The sequence below is a fragment of the Quercus lobata genome, chromosome 3 (genome assembly GCF_001633185.2).
Source record: "Quercus lobata isolate SW786 chromosome 3, ValleyOak3.0 Primary Assembly, whole genome shotgun sequence".
NCBI lineage: Eukaryota > Viridiplantae > Streptophyta > Magnoliopsida > Fagales > Fagaceae > Quercus > Quercus lobata.
Window position 1 is genome coordinate 26,971,370 of NC_044906.1, and position 22,165 is coordinate 26,993,534.

At 36.7% G+C, this 22,165-nt stretch overlaps 2 protein-coding genes and 1 long non-coding RNA gene across 3 annotated transcripts; 2 read left to right on the plus strand and 1 right to left on the minus strand.

Annotated features, from left to right (window-relative positions):
- The first annotated feature begins 1,050 nt into the window (after positions 1-1,050).
- Positions 1,051-4,659, plus strand: LOC115980099. Its single transcript, XR_004089334.1, has 3 exons — positions 1,051-1,138; positions 3,703-3,833; positions 4,449-4,659. It is a non-coding gene; the product is annotated as an uncharacterized LOC115980099 (long non-coding RNA).
- LOC115980097 (pentatricopeptide repeat-containing protein At3g04750, mitochondrial) lies at positions 1,136-3,648 on the plus strand. Its single transcript, XM_031102367.1, has one exon. It carries the CDS (start codon positions 1,439-1,441, stop codon positions 3,389-3,391), a length of 1,953 nt encoding a protein of 650 aa, XP_030958227.1. The 5' UTR covers positions 1,136-1,438; the 3' UTR covers positions 3,392-3,648.
- A 451-nt stretch (positions 4,660-5,110) lies between the features above and the next one.
- Positions 5,111-16,308, minus strand: LOC115980100 (mediator of RNA polymerase II transcription subunit 14). The gene is made up of 8 exons (XM_031102369.1): positions 15,689-16,308; positions 12,460-13,539; positions 12,012-12,109; positions 11,474-11,648; positions 10,306-11,323; positions 9,157-10,175; positions 7,425-8,488; positions 5,111-6,441 (listed from the first exon to the last, which is right to left on the minus strand). Exons 1-8 carry the CDS (start codon positions 15,965-15,967, stop codon positions 5,631-5,633), a joined length of 5,544 nt encoding a protein of 1,847 aa, XP_030958229.1. The 5' UTR covers positions 15,968-16,308; the 3' UTR covers positions 5,111-5,630.
- Between the last annotated feature and the right edge of the window lie 5,857 nt (positions 16,309-22,165).

A 22,165-nucleotide genomic window follows, 5' to 3' on the forward strand; every position in this document is an offset into this window, starting at 1 on the left:
ATCAGAATAGTTAGACCCGACTCTCTCGAAATTTTAGGGCTTTTTCTAGCACAGCTAGGGTTTTGATCTTTATTCCTCTTTACAAGATAATCTAAGCCCTTATTGAAATTTTAGGGCTTTGATCATTATTCTTCTTTCACACATTTCAGTATCAATTGGTAAGTTTTACTTTCTTTTTTCTTCTTTTTTTTTTCCCCTCTCTTTCCATTGAAACCATGTGCTTATGTTTGAGCTCGAATTTGGTATAATTTCTTAGCATTTGAGTTTGATCATACTTTCACTTTGATTTTTCAGCTAACCCATTTCTTTAAAAGTTTAATAGTACAAGTTTTTTGATGAAAAAAGAATTTTTCTACACTTAGTATAATGCATATGTGGTGGTGAATTATTATTGGGGGTTTAATATTATTTCTTGGTTACATTAGCTTGATACTGTATTTAAGTTTTACAGAATTAAAGATGCTGTTTTTGTTTTAGAGAAGACAAGAAATTATCATTATTAATGTATGTTAATTGAAATTCTGGGAATGTATGTTTTGGGGACCCTGATGTGAATTCTACTGGGAAAAGATCAAGAATTTTTTTAGAACATGTAGAATTAGAGACTTTTGTCAAAATTCTTGAAGCTACAGCTGAAATCAGATTTTGTGTGTGAATTTGATAGGATTGTCTGTTTAGATGCTTTAAAATGGAGCAATGTACAATGATTTCTATAGAATGTCTGTGTACACCATTCATGTTATGCGAGCATTCTGCATAGTTTGTGTTTGATGGGAAAACCGTTTTGAAAAAAATGGTAATAACCCATGTAGAATTGGGAGAAGCCTTCAATGCATATTTAAAATTGGATTTCTTAGTTGGTATTCATTGACCAACCGTTTTGATACCCAATATGGCCCTGGGGTCAGAAATGATTTCCGCTGCCTTTTGAAATTGATTTTTCCTATCAGATTGTAATGAGCATTTTTACTGTTCATTGTGGAGCTCTGCATGTTTTCATCTCAAGCACGAGGATGGGTTCCTGAGAATTGAGAAAGCTATGTGCATTGTATTAACGTGCAGACTTTTAACCTTGAAGTTTCAACAAGGAAGTGAAAGTGGCTGATTAAATGGAGCTCTTCAGGGTCATGGAGAAAAAGTATGCTCTTTTGGATTTTTAGGTGGTGACAATTTCAATATTAAAGATATTATTGGTCATTTTAAAGCTGGGGACTACAATCTGCATGATTGCTTTCCATTTGATCCAAATAAAAATTTCATGTTGATAGAAATATGGTCATTATTGTAGAAAAAGTTATTTGTAATAGTCAACACTGCTATATTTTCACAATTGATCCGAAAACAAAAGGTGATATTTTTAGACTATTTTGAATATAAAACAAAACTATTCTGTTCCCAGCACATATAGAGCTTTTTAGTATTCACTGAATGTTTATTTATGCATCGGTGTGGCCGAGGTATTCGCTTTCTTAGTTCATCTTCAAACACCCGGATCAACTGGGATCCAACTGTATCACTTGAACTCAATCACCCTACCCTTATTCTGCTTGAGAAATGTTGCATAAGGGATCATTTCAAGCAGATATTGGGCCAGATGATGAGGACCAATCTCATTGGGCAAACATTTCCCATGAGCAGGCTCCTCTTATACTCAGCAATCTCACATCCTGAAAATCTAGACATGGCCCTCCTCCTTTTCAACAATTATACTCCACATCCAAATCTCTACATTTACAACACCATGATCAATGCCTTATCGTTCTTGACGAATCAGTCATTTGCTCTCTATAATTCAATGCTCCAGTCAGGTATATACCCAGATAAACACACTCTGCTTTACCTGCTACAAGCCTCCCAATGTATATTAGAAGTAAAACAGATCCACTGTCATGCTGTTGTGTTGGGTTTGTTGTCTTATGGTTATCTGCAAAACTCCCTGATCAAAATGTATTTGGAGAATGGACTTTTGGGGCTTGCATATCAGGTGTTCCAGCATATGCCTGTATTAGATGCTGTCTCATTTAATATTATGATTGTTGGTTATGCTAAAAGGGGATACAGTTTACAAGCACTGGAACTATTTCGTGAAATGTTGGTTTCAGGTCTTGAACCTGATGACTTTACTATTCTAGGTCTTCTTGTGTCTTGTGGGCAGCTAGGAAATGCAAAATTGGGGAAGTCTGTTCATGCATGGATTGAGCAGAGGAAGTCCAATAGTTCTTCAAATTTGATCTTGGGCAATGCTCTACTTGATATGTACATCAAATGCAAGAAATTGGAGTTTGCTCAAAGAATTTTTGATGCTTTAGTGGAAAAGGATACCATTTCATGGAACACCATGATTGCAGGATATGCCAAGGTTGGGGAATTGGACCTTGCCCACACTTTTTTCGATCAAATGCCTAGGAGGAATCTTTTTTCTTGGAATTCTTTAATTTCTGGCTATTCCCAGAAGGGTGACTATATGATGGTGATGAGTTTATTCAGCAGCATGGTTGTAAATAATGTTATGCCTGACAATGTCACAATGGCAATCTTGGTCCATGCTGCAGCAGAAATAGGAGGACTGGACCAAGGGAAATTGATACACAGCCGGGTGGTTAGGATGCAGATGAAAGTAGATGCGTTTTTGGGTTCAGCATTAATAGACATGTACTGCAAGTGTGGGAGTATTGAAATAGCTTTCATGGTTTTCAGGGGGCTAACCAAAAAGGATGTTAATGTATGGACTACCATGATTACCGGATTTGCATTCCATGGTTATGGAAGCAAAGCTCTTGAATTATTCTCTGAGATGCAAGGGGATGTAATGCCAAATAATGTGACTTTTGTTGCTATTCTTACTGCTTGCAGTCATAGTGGACTTGTGGATGAAGGGATCAAAATATTCAATAGCATGAAGGAAAAATATTGTATTGAACCAGGAATCGAGCATTATGGGTGTTTGGTGGATCTTTATGCGCGATCAGGGAGGCTGGCTGAAGCAGAAGAAGTGGTTGACAACATGCCAATGAAACCAAGTCGATCCATATGGGGATCAATTGTGGGTGCTTGTAGAGCTCATGGAAACATGGAACTTGCAGAGAGAGCTTTGAGAGAGCTACTAAAGTTAGAACCTGAAGAACCAGGTGGATATGTTTTGTTGTCCAACATATATTCTACCTGGGGAAGATGGAGTTGTTCAGACAAGATTAGGGAACACATGGAAAGGAGGGGAGTAAAGAAGACTGCTGGTTGCAGCAGTGTGGTTATTGATGGAGTTTTTCATGATTTTGTGGCTGCAGATAAGAAGCATCCAAGATGGGAAGAGATTCAGTCCATATTGAATTGTATGAAAAGTGAAATGATGTCCAGCTCTGCTTTTTCATTCTTCTTGCAAATGTTACTATAGACCTATGTTGATTTCCGTTTGAGGCCTGACACTTGCTTTTTGACTTTGACGACAGTGATGCAGATATGGAATATTTTTAGTTTGCTGGTCATGTGAAATTAACTTCTTGTATGCTGTTCTTCTAGTATTTTCTCTTGACTATGCACGTCTTAGGAATTCTCTTCAAGGAATTTTCCTAGCGGGCTTTTGTTTTGCATATAATTTCATATAGAGCCTAACCAAAAAATATTTACTGGCTTAGCATTGCTGTTTGTTCATCACTGTATTTCCATTTTATATTATTGCATTTGTTGGGATGGTGAACATGTCAGTCTAAGCTGGAGGGAAGTACACAGAGTAGGCAACAGGTTTGTCAAACCTAATGCAGCATATTATGGCACTAGCAGATAGTCTTCATGCTGACAGTCCTCAGGGAGACTCATTTTACCGTGTATGAGTGAAGGTAGTCTTGAATGCTATGTGACTCATATTTTGGTTTCACTTATTCGTCTTTCTGACTGCTCATGGTCAGGTGTACTTTTAAACAATGAATTTCTATATAGTTACAGTTTTGTTAGGTCTTCTTACCCAAAATAAATGCTTTGTAACTGAATGTTATAGTGCTCAAATTGGGACTATTTGTGCCTTATGGGCAGTAAATGTTTGAGCAACCATTATATATGATATAGACACTAATTGTTCGCCTGTGCCAGTGAATGGTTAGATATGAAGGCAAAATCATGTGATTGCATGCTTATCTAAAATTTCCAACATACTATCTTTGGGGTGGAGATTACAATACAATTGTATCCCCGAATCGAAGGCCATGGGCTGATGACCTAGAACTATTGAACCTCCCTCCTTTTGGAGAGAGGCAGGAAGTGCTAGTCAACCCACAGGCCAATGACTGCTGACATGAATCAGTAGTGTCTTATAGTTCCCTTAATACCTTCAGATAGTTCCATTATACACATGCACACGTACACCCATCAATGACTAAAACTTGCTATAGTTATTGTTTTAGTATTTGCTAAGAACTTTTGTATGAATTAATTATGCTTCTTTTCGTTCATTTCAGGTGTGGCTCAACCTAACTACTTGGCAAGCTAAAGCCAGCTTTGAGCATAAAGAGCAATGTTGAGAGGACTGAAGGGTGTAAATACATTAATATTTGAGGGTGTAAATACATTAATATTTGCGTAGTTGAAAGGTTTCTGTTGTCAGTGTCTTTCTTAAGAGTGCATCTGAAATCCATTACTAATTATTAAATAAATCGTGTGATTATTAAATGGATTACAAGTAAATCTTTTGAACTGCCACCTAACAATTTGAAAGGATGACATGGAAGAAAATTCTCGATGAAAAATATTGAAATATATCAAAACCCATCAAGGCATATGTTACCTAGATCCTTATATACTGCTTACTGCAATTTGGTTTTTATAATGAACTTGATCACATTTTTCCTTACACTGATCATTTCCATAACCAATATTTCATTCAGTGCTTTTGGCACGCCACAACGTTGAGAAAGTGAACAAGTTCTCACCCGTGTGTGTGTGTGTGTGTGTGTGTATATATATATATATATTATAAAAATCATTCTCCTACAATACACTACAAGTCTTAAAGTAAGATTTGATGGATTTTCTAGTTGAGGTAGACCACCGAGTAAAGGCGTCTTAGGTTTGAACTTTTTTGCCAACGAGGACTCTAGAAGTCCACAATGAAGTCCTTGACTAAAATTGTAATCACAGGTTAATTATCCTTGAATCGCTTTTAGAGAAAATGAGCATCCTTAAAAGTGTCCCATAGGGGTATACAACTCCAGCTGAAACAAATTTTTTACAAAGTTCGTATCTAATTTGTCTAGTGTGACCTGTACAAGGAAAAACCACTGCCCCAAAATTATGTTACCAATGATAAAATATACTAATCTTCAAAAACATTTTACACCCTAATTATCAGATGATCTACGTCCAAAAACATCATCCGCCCTACTTATGAGAGGTCTAAGTCAGCTCTGTCAATCTCCCCCCCGCCTGCGAGCTCTGTGAGTTCATCATTCAAACATCTTTAATCACGTTTTACCCGGACTCTATTCACCCATCACTGCAACTCCCTCCATCGACTCAATTGCATTACCTAAGAATAGAAGAAAGCACATTCCATGACATATCTATACAAGACCCCCAAGAGACTCGCTGGCAAATACCAATATTTCAGAACCATATATTGCTACTGACAGGGTGCCAATTAATCACGTTGACCCAGAGCTTGCAGTAACCCCACCACCATCCCTTAACCCTTGAAGGAACTTATGCAGTGTTCTTTGCACACTATCTGCAACTATTCTCAATCTACCTTGACTAACATCTGCTGTCGAAGATCCATTAACCTCCACAGCTCGAGCCACCCCCACTCTACATTTCTCCCAGTCATCAACACGGAACCAGCAAGCTCGGCCTCCATGGCTTCCTTCCATACCAAGAAAAGACACATTCTGGTTTTCTCCAAATGAAAATCTTAACCTAACAGAAACACAGTAGGGCAACCAAGCAGCACCACCAGCAGCATTTATGTGAGGTATGTGTGCAGGATCCAGAACAACAGTGAGAGCAAAATCAACAGAATTATGGGGCCGATCATAATGGATATTGCTTTTCGCTACAGATGAGTTCTCAGAGTTCTCTTCCGTACTCAACCCTGTGTGATTTTCAAGACATAATTCAATACGTGGTTTCTGCGCAGGGGCTAAGTCTCCACCTTGTACCTGGGCTAATCCTTTTTTCCATGCTATTAATTTCAAGAATTCTCTTAGAATTGATATGGGTAAGGTGAGAAGAGTAATGAATGAAGCAACACGTGAAGCATCATATGGCTCTGATGCAACACGACGGCTAAAGTAGTCACATATCTCACTAATTTCAGGTTGAGTAAGTTCTTCCTGTGCAGCAGCGGAGTTTGGCTGCTGTTGTTGTTGCTGCTGTTGATGATGGTGGAAGCGCTTCACACTGAGGACTTGAAGAAGAAGTTGAACTCTATGGACACTTACAGCAAATACATAGCCCCTGCAGAAAGGCGTGCAATCAGATTTAGGAATCATATGCAATGCGCAAGGAATAAGCAATTAACTTTCTACATTATCCAAGCAGCATTAGAGTGCTTCCATTCCCTTATACAATGCAACAACTTATGAGAACAGAAGCTTTCAAGAATTTTCATTTTTCTAATTCATGGCTTTAACACCTCAAATTGCCAACAGAAGTAAAGTGTGCATGAGGTCCAAGCAATCAATTCAAAAACAACCAAAAAGGGTGGGGATCAAGCTACAATTATGAATTTGAGGGTAACAACTACATATGAGAAGTTGAATAATAATAAAACAGTAGATCAACTATCTCAATTCTGATGGAGAAGGTGTCTTGTAAAAAAGTTTTACATCCATACATCAGAAAATTGACACAGAACACGGTGGAATTTGTGAGGAGAAAACTGGAATTTATAAATAAATCCACTAAAAGTATGTTTAAACATTTTTCAAGTTGAGTAGTGTCAATTTCAACAGATCTCCGCATGATATGGCCTAGAGAACAATAATCTATGTCCTAAATGTTCCAGAGCCAACCATGTGCAGATCAACAAACAAACTATCCACGTCTCAACACTATAGAATCCTCATGCCAAGAGATTTGACGTTAAGCCATAAATGGGGATGCTACATCCTAAACTCCTAACGATATAAGAAGCTGTATCCTTACATTACAGCCATAAATCTTTTAATCTTCCCATTTTTTATAAACCCGTTAATGTTCCATCTTAAAAAGCCCAATTTGTGAATTCCACTACTTAGTTATTGCACGCACATCTGTGCTTTCATTTTGATATCATCAATGATAATACGAAGAAATTGAAACTAAGTAATTTGCAAAGCACACCATGTAAGATCATGGGCACCATTCTCTAAATAACAAAAGGAGAAACAAAACGTAGAAAAAGGAACGTTTTTAAGATGTGAACAGAAACAGCCAAAACAAACAGGAAACTATCTTACCCTACAAAGAAGCGCAAGGCAGGCTGCTCCTGGTCCAAATTCAGAAGTGCACCTTCATTGTCTTTCAAAATTGATCCTAGGATCTCTTTCAAAAGATTTGGTAGCTGGGCAAATAGCCATAGCACTCCAAGGTACTTGAGTATACCTCTTAGAACCTTCTTTAGTGCAACCAGAGGAACCCAACCACCTCCATACCCTCCATCATCCCCAAGACCAATAATGGCAGTATTCAGTTCACCTCGCAGATGTGCAGGGACACTTGTGCCTGGGGATCTACGTAAAGCCACTCCAGAGCCCATAACAGCTAAATTTGAAGTTCCTAGAGCATTTCCCACACGGTTTATACCAGCTACTTGGTTTCCTGCCCTAGACATTGCAGCAGAACTAGGGAGGTTAACTCGGTTTCCATTGGCAGCAGACAACTGAGCAACTGTACTTGGGTTTTGACCATTTGAATTTGCTAGCCCAGCCATCTGTTGAGTACTGGCAAAATTAGGATCTAAACAATTGAGTTCTTGGGCAACATGCTCCATAATAAAAGGGCGAAACTGTGGACATGGCAATGACCCTCCAACTGCAGAGCCCCCCTTCGGCGGTGTTGCCGGTTGCAACCACACCTGATCTCCAGCAAAGCAGCGCATGTCAACCGCAAAGTGCTTACGATATATGATTCGTATCCAGTAAGGACCACGTAGCACAACTGAGACATCAATAGGCAACAGAGAGCTTGGAACAATGCCTGGGCCACCACGCCCAGCAGCATTTAACATTGGCGCTCCATGAAGGCTGTGATTGGGAGGAGGACCTGTAGCTGAAGATGGAGTTGGGTTCCCTGGAGGAACAGAGGTAGCCTGACTAACATTTGTTGTTGAACTGCCAGGCAAGAGACCTGGAGATGTTATGTACCCTGGCTGTTTTGGGAAAGCTACCCCAGGGACCCCTGGAACAGGACCAGCTCGTGCCGGTCGAGTTGCACCTGAAAGAGCATGCAAGGGCCCTGTAGTGAGGCGAATGCAGTCCAAAAGTGATGCAACTTCAGCTCCATTTATGAAATCTTCCAGAAACTGTACAGAACAGAAAAGGCTTCATATACTTATTAAAAAAATAATAATAATAAATAAATAAAAGGTTTCATATATAAATTCACAGGAAAATTTTGCATTTTTTTTTTTGTGGGATGGGGGAAGAGCTACATATCTTATTTTCAATAATAAACACAAATATTAAAGTATTAGGAATTAAAGGAAAAAAGATAATCTTGCACAAAACATCTTGATATTTCACAGGATTTACTGCACTAAATAACAACACTGGCATATAACATAAATCCATTTCTGAAATTCCATGAAAGCATGGTTGCATTGTTCTTGATCATGAAATTTTCTGGAAAGGGTGCAAGCTGAAAAATTTTTTGATTTATATACATAAGGAGGAGTGTGAAGAAAGCAAAAGGGGGAAAAAAAGAATTAAACATGCTACAGTAGAGAAAAGACTAGGCCAGATACAGGCATAAAAGCCAGCACAACGCAGAGTGTATGTGAAGCACAAATTCAACTCTAGATTAATCCCAAAAGGATAAGGAAATTATTCACACCACTTTCTGATCCCCAGCCTCCCCCACCCCCCCGCCACCCCCCACGGGGGGCGCCCGCCCCCTTTGACCCCCCAAAAAAATAAAAGAACTTAAAGAAAAAAGACAAAGCAATACACAGTTAAGTAAAATTGAACAAACCTTTGTATGTGGCCAAAGTTGGTCGGGAGAAACATGCATTGTGCAACCCTCTTTACCTGATTCCCACTCAACAACAAAGCGAGCTAGAACACCTGAACCAAAACTAAACCACAAGCTCATTAGTCCAACTGCCTCAATTCTAAATGCCCTTCTCATCTGCTCTGACAACTTATCAGCTGTCTCAAGAGCACATTTGGCTCCAACTGGTGTTTTAACATCAGAGTTTGCACTGCACTCTTCTGGCTTCTCATCTGCTCTTACTCCAAGGAGTTTCCGCATGCCAAGGGCAAACATTCTTGCATTAGAGAGCCTTCGGATATCAGCCACCAACTTCTTTATACTGTCAGCCTCAACAGATTGATAACTCAGAACAACACCATCTGGATCATATCGAATATGTGAATCGATATCAGATGTATTGGCTATGCGAACGCCAGAACCCCATGGTGTACTACTGCTTCCTTTCTGAAGCTCCCATAAATCCCTGAAGTGCTGATCATTTATTTTGACGTCCCAATGCATGCTTCCGGGTCTGCCAAGCCGCAAGCAAATGTGTTGCCATGAGTCACCTCTAGCAAATGGAAGCCGGAACCATATGTTCGAGGATGCATTTCTTAACCCCACCTCTTCAACATAAGGGATCTCTAGTGTCTCCATCTGGCTAGTCAGTCTGGCATGCTTGATAGAGAGTGAACAGTGTCTGACCACTTGAAGCAGAGCTGAAACATAAATGCCGGAAGGCACATTGCCTTTATTTGCTTCAGCTATAAGATTCCCATAGCTATATCCTTCACTTTTAGCAACCATCTCTATTGATAAAAGTGCCTGAGATGAAGGCTGTTGAGAATGAGTGGACTCCGAGATTTTCCTTCTCTTATAAAATCCTGTATTTTCTTCGAGACCTTGAAGTGATGGAATTGAACTCAAAATATCTGAAACCATACGCTTTCGAGGATTTTTATCATGCTTGGAAACATCTTGACTAGGACTTTGACAAATTGCAGGTTCTGGTGTATGGGCTGAAACGAGACCAATCTCTAGTCAAACATTGATATCTAAAGAGTAGAACTGAACTGGGAGGTAAAAAAAAAAAAAAAGAAGAGTATATAGCCCAACTTAATGTAGATAAACACGGAGAAGGAATCTTACATACGGGAGTTGTAGTACATGAACTTGATCCAGCAACTCTGAAAGATCCAGCTAGAGGCCCGGTAGGTGAACTTCTAAGTCCATTAGGTTTTGCACCTGGCACAGGCATTCGAGGGCCAGTGGTTCGGGAAGGAGATAATAGTCGAGCTGACCGACTCCCATACACTGAATCCTTTGAAGTATCATTTAGCAATCTGAGCTGATCTTCATCTGTTGTGGCCTCAACTGAATGTGGAGATCTAAGTGAAGCCAAATCCTGCTCAGACTTCGATGCTGATAGCTTTTTCACAGTTGCACTCCTTCCTGTGACAGAAGATAGTGAACCAACTGAATTGGACTGTACAGGGCCCTTCAAATTGCCCGATGAATACAAAGATCCATTATAATGAGTTGCCATACTCGAAACTTTTGCAACATTATTGATCTGTGATATCTGCATACCTCCCTCCCACTTAGGAGAAGGGGTTCCAGCTTTTAAACTATGAAGATTCATTGGAGCAGAGCCAAAATGAGAAGCAGGAGATGTGTTGTACGATGAGGAGAGATTCTGAACAGAGAATGGAGGCACAGATGACCCTTTCTCAAGTTCAAACACCTCATCAACAACAGATGAAAAACTAGAAGAAGGACACTCTGCAAGCTGCATAGAACTCTCAAGACCAATATCAGAAAGAATACCATGTTCAGAAGTCTGATTAGGACCTCCTGCACTAGGCAGAAAGGAATGTCGTTTTCCCAAGTCAAGTAGGCTCAAATTCATTTCATCTTCAAGCATCTGCATCTGGCCAATATCAATATTCTTTATACGCATCACATTATTTAGGTCATTAAAAGAATGGGCTTTTCCAGATGGATCTTGCTGAGTCTCTAACAACTTAAACAGGGGTTTAAAATCCTTATCAAGTAACATCAACAGAAAATATGAGCTCCCACAGTCTGGAAACCCCATCAGCAACATAGATGAACCATTCCCAATGTTCTTGGGTACTTTAACTGCAGCAAAACCTTGCTCATATACCTGCAAGAACCAAATTATACAACCTTAAAGGATACAAATTGAAGTCGTAAGTTTTTTTTTTTAATACACATTATCTATGAAGCTGGTGGTATGTATAATTACTGATCGCTTTTCTTCTTCAAGAGAAAGCAAAAAAGAACAAACATTTACCTCAAGGCCTAAAAACCTGCCAATAGATGCAAATAAATGCAGAGTACTTTTGCTTCTCAAGCTTATGAAAACCTCAGCTGCAGTCATGCTTCCTTGGTTCAAAGCTTCTTCACATTCTGTCAATACTGAAGGTTCAAGAATATTCCGGGATGACTGAAGGAGAAAGCGACCATTCCTACAAGACACGAACACTTAGATATTCTACAGAAAATGATGAAATTGTGTCCTGAAACACCACAAAGTACAATTTAGAAGGGACTATTGTGTTTGCTTTTGTTTCTTCACTTTTTTCCTATGAAACAGATGACTATTTTAAAAGGAGTAGGAAAAGGAAAAAGAATCCATGAAAATTTTTCAATAGCTTTTCTTTTGTAATGCCTAGCCAAATCAATTTTAATTGTGAGTACAGTTCTCCTTCATTTTATCAATCAAAATAATAAAGCTTTTATTATGTTGCAGACCAAGTTAGCCCCAAATTAAACTGATGTCAATATAGGAAAACATAGAAGGTCACTATAGTTGTATGGGTAGAGGATACCTTATATTAATTCCAAGGGTAAAGAAAGATGAGCCATAGGCACGAACACGTAATACTTCCTGCCCCTCATAATCCCTAGTGCCAGACTTATTGTCCTTCTGCAGACAGAAATTCAAATAAAACAAAATCAAGTTCAGGAGATTCATCCCTTTAAAAACAGAAAAACAAAAGGAAAGCTCATAAGCTCTAGAGAGAAAATGCATGAGAAAGAAGAAATAGACTCCTGACAACAGTAAAGGAACAAAGACAAATAAATGAAAGATCCATGATAGAATTTTCCTGGTACAAAACCATCTTCTGCAAACACATAAGAGATACCATGCAATACTTTCATTTACAAACAAGTCAACAATCTCAACAGATTTGAAACAATAAAAGGCGCATGGCATTCTGCCAAATGAGAAACTTCAACACATGAGCAATGATTCCATAATAAAAGTCAACTGACCTTTCTATAGTCAATATCAGGTTCTTCCAAGTGTGACTGAAGGACAACATCACCTACCACTCGGCAGATCTGCACATTTTTCCCCAGCTCTTTCTGAATTTCAAGCAAACGAGTATACCTATTACAACATATAGCTCTTAGTAGCAACTTCTCAACATCAATGCAACTTTGGTCAAGAGAAAATTCTGCCTCCTTCCCAGTTAATGGATCTATAACAAATGTGCTATGAAGACACTTTATGTGCAGATCTGGTCCTGGCTCAATTTTAATAAATGGACATGATCCTGAGTCAGATGTCCCGGAGTTCTTATCAAAATCTAACCAGTATAAAACTTTTAATCCAGGTGTTCGGAGACCAGATGAATCAGCTTCTCCGTCTGGATTCAATTGTGTGGAACCAGCACTCCCTCCATGACCTGTACTACCATCAGATATGAGCTCAAATCGAATTGCATCTTTCCACCTTCCTTGTCGAAGAGCTTGTACTTGCCTTATGACAGTATCCATGACAAGTGCAACGCAAAGCTCATGGAGAACTGTATATAATGTTATAAATGGGTTTTCTGCTGCAGCCATTCTACGCTCTAGGTCATCTCCAAGAGCATGCCGTCGTAATTCCTCCAGCTTCACAAGCCCACTTCTCTCACCAACCAGCAGTTCCAAATGTAATATCCTCCACATTGATAGATGTCCTCGGTAACCAAGCGTAACTAAAACCTTAAATTCCCCATCTACACGAAGCAGTGCAGTGCCATCAGAAACTTTTACCTCAGAAATTTCTTTTGGCAGTGAAACTTCAAGTAATTTAGACCGCACAAGCGTGTCCAACTTTTTCAAAGCTGGCTTTTGCTGATCCTCAGTTAATGTGCTCTGAATACCCACGTTCTCTATACATTTTGGTAAGCGCTCATAAGTCCCTGTAAGGAGGACTTCTATAGCAGAAGGCACATCATAGACAGGAGCACGAGCTTGCTGTAGCCCCTCATGCATGAAAAACAGTGAATCTGCAGCTTGGGTGAAACATGTATCATGACTTGATAGTGTGGATCCAAGTTGCTGACAGTACTGTATCAAAGGAACCTGCAGAGTAGGCCAGATGCACGAAAAAGAAAATGCATTTAAAAAATTGTATAACATCTCTTTAAATATCTGTAATTCTATAGAAATAAAGAATGGGAGCAAATGAAGTTTTTTCAACCAAAATAACTAAAAAGGTTGAATTCAAAACTTCATATATTTGTTCATTTTCCTCCATTCTTAACAACCAACTGGAGAAGAAAATTCTATCCACTTAAAACATCAATGAAACATCGTAGGTTAATCACTTTCCAAAATAAAAACTAAACCCATCACTAATTTGAGAAGTGCAAGTGAACCGAGTTCAAAAGAACAACACTTGTTATTCATTTTCTCAACAATTAAAAAGTTGATGGCTTCAAGCAAGTATAACGAATTTAAGCTGAAAATGTACATTTGAGTAGTTAAAGTCAACTGATAAAACTGAACTGAATTTATTATTATTTTTTAGCCTAGCTGGCTACTGAGACAGATTCACAAATAGTAGAGGTTGAAAACCCCAACATGCAACCTAAATTCAAATTTTTCAAAAAAAGAAGTAATTAATTAAAATCTTGAAAATTGACATATTTAAAAACATGCATTTAACAAAAGAACCTAAATTCACATATTCTTAACCTAATTAGAGGCTAAAAGACAGAAAAAATTACATTTTCCAAACAAAATTCATTTAAATTATCAAAGTCCACATAATTTAACCTGATTGGCCTTTAAGTCAAATCCCACTAAACCGTCCAAGCATAAAACCCAAAACATCAATTAAACTTACATTATCCAAATAAAAGTCACATATTTTGCAAGCATAGGCTCAACCAAATTGACCTACTTGAGCCAATGAATCCAATGCATCAATAGAGAAACCTAAACTCCCATTTCTATCAGTTCCTTCATGTTCTGCAGCAATGAAAAAAATGGCAAATCCAATTGAACCACCCAATTTCACTATTTGTTTATAAAAAAATAAAGTTAAAACAGATATTAGCCAAAATTAATGAATCTCCAACCCTAATTGGTTAATAACCTAAATTCATAAAATTTAACCCTATTGAGCTACTTTTTTTCATTTTATTGGTAAGTCACCCTATTGAGCAACTTAATGAAACACCCTTCCCAAACTTACATTTCTTTCTACTTCTCAGCAACCAAAGATATAGCAATCCGACTAAACCACAACCCAAATTAGCCTAAACAAATAACTCTTCAACACTGATTTTTCACTAAACCGAAACCCACAACTTGGCTGAGTCCAAAACACAATTTTCTTTGCTTTTTTTGAATTTACTCCACTTCTCAGCAACCATTTCAAAATAAAATTAAACCATGCCAAGTCACAGTCTCTTAAAGATTGAGCTAAATTAAATTACATCCTCAATTATCCTAAAATTCATAAACCCTCAACCCTAATTCACCACCAAATCAAACATTCGCAACCCATCCAGGTCCAAAAGACAGTAGTTTTAGCAATTCTCTTTTCTTTTCAATTCTTCCTCTGGAAGAAAAGGAACACTTATTCCAATCAAAACCACCCAAAAGTCACATTCTCTTACAGAATCAATGCAATTCAACCAGACTCAAATTATCCCAAAGTTCAAAAAACCCTCAAACCCAACTGGCCATGAAATCAAACATTCACAACCCTTTCAGCTGCAAAACACCAAATTTCACACTCTCTCTGCTCCTCCTCCACTTCCTCATCAACCAAATAAATAAAATAAAATAAAACCCAAATCCAAATCCAATTAAACCACCCAAAAAAATCACATTTTTCAAAAAATAACCAATCCAAACCCAATAAAAAAAAAAAAAAAAAAAAAAAAAAAAAAACACCAAATTTCACATTCCTCCCCCAACCCCAAATCCAACTAATTCAACCCCAACACAAATAAACCAGAAATTCATAAAAATTTGTCACTAAAACCAATACACCCACACACACAAAAATCCAAAATTTCAAATTCTCTTTGTTTCTCCTTCCACCAACCAATGAAAAAAAAAACTTCAGATTCAGTTAAAACAACTAATTCAACCCCAAAACCAATAACCCAAAAAAACAAAAAAAAAAAACAAAAAAAAACCCAAAATTTCCTCAATAGAACGAACTAAATCCAAAGAATTTGGACATTCTCAAACAAAAGGAACAAACTTTCAGAACCTGTTGGCACCACTTGGCGAGAACGTTGAGGCGGAGCATGCGCTGCTGGGTTTTGACGATGTACTTGAGCAAGTTGATCTTCCTCTCCGTATCCAGCTGCGAAGCTTCGCCCGAAGACGACGACGACGTCGACGTCGATGTCGAAGACGACAACAACAGCGACTGAGACTTCTCCTTCTCCTTCTCCACCAGCTCCTTTAGGGCTACGAAGGAGTCCTCCGCCGCTCGGCTCACCAGCGCCGAGAACTCCACCGTTTGTTGCCCTAGCTCCGTCCCCATTGCTATTGCCTTAAGCCTTTCAATACGGTGTCGTTTTTGTTTTGGGGGGGTTTCAGAGATTCGAAGTCTCTGAGATCTACGGTATCCACCACCTCATGGACCCCAAATTAGGGTTTTTAGAGAGAAAGAGAGATAATTTAATTAGTGTTGAGATGTAATAAGAAATGGTATATTATAGCTGTAATAATAAGCTCTGTATTTCCAGCTCTCTCTCTCTCTCTCTCTCTCCTATTTTTTTCGTGTCTGTGTGCGTTTGTGTGGATTCTGATTTGGGAGGGAGAGAGAGAGAGAAAAGGGGGGAAGAAAAGAAAGGAAGGAAGCGAGAAGAGAAGAGAAGAGAAAAATGCGATAAAACCTCGTCCTCCTCTTGTCCACCTAGGCTTTATTGCAAAATGAAAAAGGAGGCCATGGGTGTGGGGAGATATTGCCACGTGGCTCCATAATATTGGTCAATCTCTACTTCTTCTTCTTTTTGACCTTTACTATGAAAAATGGTAACACACGACCTAGATGTTTGAGAGGAAAATCATGTGAAAAGAACAAATCATGAATTACGAGTAAATCTGGTCCTGTTTGATATGTGATTTCAAACAATAGTTTTCAGTGTTAAACATTGAAAATTGTGATTCTTAAAAAAAATAATGCATTTAATAAGAGTGTTTGAGTTATGTTACTCATTTTAAGATGTTTAAACACTAAATTTGGAAAACTCTTCTTACTATTTTTTGATTTCAAACAATATTGCTCAATGAAACTTTTGTAAATATTTTGATAAACATGGGGCCACTTGATTAGATAACACATAAAGCTTTCTTTTTCAAATATACATTTATGTTTTTTCATACACTGAAACATGTTATTTGAAACATATATGGTACTAAATACAATTTTTGCTTTATGAATACTGTAAACATGTGTTTTCATAACACTTTTTAAACCACAGTTTTCACATCATTTTAAACAACAATATTAGAAATCTCCAACCAAATGGACCATTTTTTATTATTAAGCCACTAATTGTCGAGCACTATTTCATTGTCTAGATGTTTCGTTCCTTTGGATTTCAACTTATGATATTTATTCCATTATGATTTTTTTTTTTTTAGTCAAGATACTAACTGGGTTTTAGTGTGGGTTGGGATTAAATCCTAGAACTGTTATCTGAGGATGACAAGATATTTTACTAGTTAAGCTAACTACAAACTATTACTTTGATTTTTTTTTTTTTATGGGACTTTGATTTTATTTCAATTAAGAATGAATGGTATGTAATAACTTATTTACTTGATTTTCAAAAAAAAAAAAACTGATTTACTAGTAACTATTACATATTTGTTTTTCTATAAATGATAATTACAATAATGGAGAAGAAAATTTAAACCTGGTTTTCTTTGTAAAGGAAAGTCGTTATAAGTAGAATGTAAAACAATATCACTTAAGCTACGAAAGAGAGAGGGGATGTACCCGTGCCCGGATAAGGAAAATATCACTTCACTCTATAAGTATCCATTTAAGGATTAGGTGGTAAATGACATCTACAATTAGGGTCTATTTAGATACCATTTATTATTGAAAACTGAAAATACTGTAACAAAATAAATTTCAAATGTGTGAATAGTGTCGTGGGATCCATTTTTAATAAAAGTTTTGTTAAAAAAAGAAGTTTGTGGGTCCCGTAAACAGTGTACAGAACCCACTGACAAATGCTAGATGCAGCTGAAAAAAATTTCAGCTATATCCAAACGTTCACTTAGTGTATGTTTAGATACCACTTATTTTGCTGAAAACTGAAAATACTGTAGCAAAATAATTTTTAAATGTGTAAATAATGTCATGGGACCCATTTTTAATAAAAGTTTGTGTAAAAAAGAGATTTGTGGGTCTTGTGAATAGTGTACGGGACCCACTGGAAAGCACTGTCCACAACTTATTTTGCTAGTCAAGAGGTAGTGGGTCCCATAGTGCATGGGACCCACTGACAGACGTGATGGAGCGCTTCTCAGTAAAAAAAAATAGAAAAGAAAGAGAGTTGAAAACGCAGACACCAAAACGCAGCCGCTTTCCAAACGCTGCTTTAGGGTCCGTTTGGATACAGCTGAAAACTGAAAACTGAAACTGAAAACTGAAAAACACTGTAGCAAAATAATTTTTAAATGTGTAAATAGTACCGTGGGACCCATTTTTAATATTTTTTTCTGAATAAAGTGATTGCGGGTCCCATGAACAGTGCGTGAACAGTGTATGAACAGTAAAATTTGTCTCCCGCACAGTACATGAACAGTACTTTTACTGTTCATTCGCTGGAAAAAAAAAAAAAAAAAATTTTCCAGAAACGCAAACGCGTTTGGGAAGCGCAAAACGCGCTTCCCAAACGCACTCTTAGTGTCCTCTTGAGTGTGAATTTATACTTTATAGAGTAGAGTACACATGAAAAAAAACAAATTTCAAAAAAATAGTGGGAGTTTGAGTAATTAATATTGACAGTCTTATTTGAATAATAATTCCTATTGTACGCATCTTATAATTCGCATCTAAAAAGCATAAATTGTTTCACAAAATCATCCAAATGTTGTAATACAAAAAGTATTAGATACAATTTGTTGACTTTTTTTTTTAAATAAATACAACTATAATTTAATTTAGTTTGTTTTTAATAAAATAAATCAATAAAAATAAGCTTATTCAAGCACAACATTAAAGAGATTCATTTAGCTTTTGAATTTTATAAGCTGAAGTATTTCTATGAAGAGCATTGATTAGTTTAGGTGAATAGTACCATCTAAAGTTTATATTATTGGCAAAAATGTGACTAACATTTGCCACTTCCAGAGAAAGTGAACCATTCTTATAACTACAATGTAAAAATATATTGCTTTCCCTCTCTAGAAAAATTCTACAAAATCTCAGCAAATGGAACTTGCATCTTGTTCCATTTCTTTTTTCTTTTGCTTAAGAGTTAAAGATAACTATAGAAGATAACTATAGCATTTTTTAATGCTTTTTCGGAGCCATCCTAGCCGGGTTTAGACCTCCCCTCCCTCATTGTAACTAATAAAAATGAAAAAAATAAGCAAATATCAAAATATTGTAACTTTGTTTGTCCTCTATTCCATTTTAGGATGTCCCAAAATATTGTCCTATTTCTAAAAATAAAAGTCATTAATTTACTAATGTTCCTATTATACCCCTATTAATTTACTTATTCAATTTTTTGATAAATTTATTTAAGAGTAGTTTTGGAAACTTATACATTTTTAAAAGGTAGACAAGACAATAAATGATGTTCCCTTAAAAAATTTGACTTTTTAAATAGGACAAACAAAATAGGACGGAAGGAGTACCATTTAATGAGTTCCCGGTGAAATAGTTGATCACATTTGTCAAAACACAATAAGAAAACAATAATCAAAATGTCAAATGTGGCTTTGGATTTATTGCAGTGGCATAAGGCTAAATTACAGACAAGCCAGGTTCGAATCTTGGCAAATAAAAGGAAACAGAAGCATCAAAATCACAATGTTAATATATACAGTAATTAGGGGCTTATAAAGGGTTGACTCATTTGATAGACTTGAGTTTGTAATTTGGTCACATTAATTACTCTAAGACAATGATCATGTTCTACCATTTAATAAGGGGCATAAATGACAAATTTTAATATTTATATGATCTATCTAACTTTTACTATTTAATATAAACACACACGAGTTAACTCCTATCATTTAACAAGTCTACTGCAGTAATATTAAGGTCAATTATTGATGAATAAGTAAAAAATGATGTCACTGATGCTTAAAAGAAGTAAAAGAAATGTTTAAGTTGCTGAGAAAGCAAAGCCATGAGGCTAGGATTTCGGACACAGCAGAAGAAGAGCAACGACATTAAGCTTTTGTTATTCACTTATTTCCTTCTGTTTTATTTGATAAGTGAAAGATACCAATGTTAAGGGTTTTGCAAATTTTACTACATTAGATTACGAATTGAGATGTCGATTGTAAAATACAAGACAAAATAGTTAAAAAGATTATTTATTATATGTATGTGATACCAATCACAATTGTCATGTTAGTTTGTAAGTATTTTATAGTAAGTGTATAACTTAGGTATGTATTTTTAGGTCTAATTAATACATTAAATTCACCAATTAAATTTAAACTTATGTTTCTATTTATTAATGAAGCACAAACAATATTAGTTTTTTTGAATGACATTTAAATTCAATTCAATTATATTTTTGAATTTTTTTGGGAAAGCTAACAAATACTTAAGTTTTTACCTTGTAGTAAAGTTCATGTTTTTTTTCCTTCATTAGCTTGTTAGGTCAATTTGTGATTTTCAAAACAGTGAAAACCGCAAGTTAGCGTTAAAAAGGTTCATGCAAAATCAGATAATGATGTTACTAATTTTCAAAAGAATTTTTTAAAACGTTTGGTTTGCTGAGAAAGCAAATCCATGAGGCTAGGATTTCAACCACCGAGTGTGTAGTCTAGTGGTTTTGGGTAAAGTACAAGATGCGCAGAGTGTGAGATTCAAGATTCAAGTCCGAATATAGACTAGACTCACTTGGATTGTCTCCCTCAACAGCTCAAGGTTCACTAGTGTCCCTCGTGGGGTTTAGAAGTTATGGCTCATCGTGGTACCCTGCACCCCAATAGAGCGTCGAACCCAGTGAGTAAGATGCTATTATGGTTACGCTCAGATATAATTACTATGTTGGTCGCTCACCTACCCTTTTTTGTTCATCAAAAAAAGAAAAAGAAAAATTGAGACTAGGACTTCACACACGGGAGAAGTAATTAACGAAAAGCTTTTCATATTCCTTTTTGTTTTTATTTGATAAATGCTTGTATTTCAAGTTAGTATCACCTTGAAACTAATCGATGAAAGTTCTTGTTTTCTTTTTTTCCTTTTTTTTTTTTTTTTACAGTAATGAGTGGCTCAAGAGGTTAAGTAAGAGTCAAATGATAATCTTCATTGATACACTATGTCAAAGATACCATTCTCACTGGTAAAAGTTATTACTATTTGGGTTTTGCAATTGCATTTGTAGGCCATGTTGATTTTGTGACTTCAAAATAGTGGAAGCCACAAATTATTAGTGTCACAAAAGTCTTGGTCCTTGTCCTTGAAGGAAAAAAATGCGTTTTGCTCATAATACAAAATGATTTCATTAATCAAGAGTACTGTCTCTGAAAATAATTTATTATTAGATAAGACAAAAGGTAAAAGCTATAGGTGTCTGATTTCGTTGTTAGAAAAAGGATATCCACAGTGCCATTTGTCCTATTGTTATCGCTTTACCTAGAGACCTTTGTGGAAAATGAAAGTTACGGATGAAATAACACAGTTTGAGCTCGTTGGTTTAAATTTGTATACATAGTGCGCTGAGATATACATATTTGTGTTTGGTGCCGGTGTTTAGAGCATCTGCATTAATTTCATAAATTTACACATCTAAAATTTACTTTTTTTATTTTATACTCTCATTTTTACAAAATACTCACATCAATTTGTCTATTATACACATTTATTCAAATAAAATATTCATCTTCACCCACCATCAACCCACCTAGCCACCATTAGGGCTGTCCACGGGTTGAGTCAGCCTGGGTTTGGGCCCAACCCGCACTCAACCCGATTGGGTCGGGTCACTGAAAAAGGGACCCGCAATCAATCGAAATATGGGTTAAACCCGCCGGGTCAGATCATCGGTTCGAACGGGTCGGATCATCGGTTTGGCGAGTTGGACCTCTTATTGGGCCTTTTCTGTAAATTTTATTGGATTTAATTTTTTTTGGGCCTTTTGGCCGAAATTATTGGGTTTTCAAGGAATTAATAGTTTTTGAATCTTAACATATCAGATTGGGCCTATTTTTTACTAAATTTCTTTTAAAATGGGCCTTCGTCTCTACTATAATTTGTCCAAAACTCCAAATTCATACTTCCCAGAATGTAAAATATCAATACATTATCAATTCAAAGTATGAATTCAAAGTATGTAAAATGGGCCTTCATTGAGTATGAATTCAAAGTAAAATCTGGATACCTGTTAAATATCAATAGAATGTAAAACCTAGGCATTAATCAAACAGATAAAAACACAATTATCATTTTGTTACCACATGTTCATCATCCACACATTATAACAAATATTTTCCAAATTGCCTAAGCCTTGAGGCCTGGGCAGTACCATTTTGT

Coding starts and splice junctions, on each gene's coding strand:
- LOC115980097 (XM_031102367.1), top strand. CDS start 1,439: ATGCATCGGTGTGGCCGAGGTATTCGCTTTCTTAGTTCATCTTCAAAC.
- LOC115980100 (XM_031102369.1), bottom strand. CDS start 15,967: ATGGGGACGGAGCTAGGGCAACAAACGGTGGAGTTCTCGGCGCTGGTG. Junction 11,649..12,011: donor ACCCTTGGAATTAATATAAG/GTATCCTCTACC, acceptor CGTGTCTTGTAG/GAATGGTCGCTTTCTCCTTC. Junction 6,442..7,424: donor GCCTTGCGCTTCTTTGTAGG/GTAAGATAGTTT, acceptor GCCTTTCTGCAG/GGGCTATGTATTTGCTGTAA.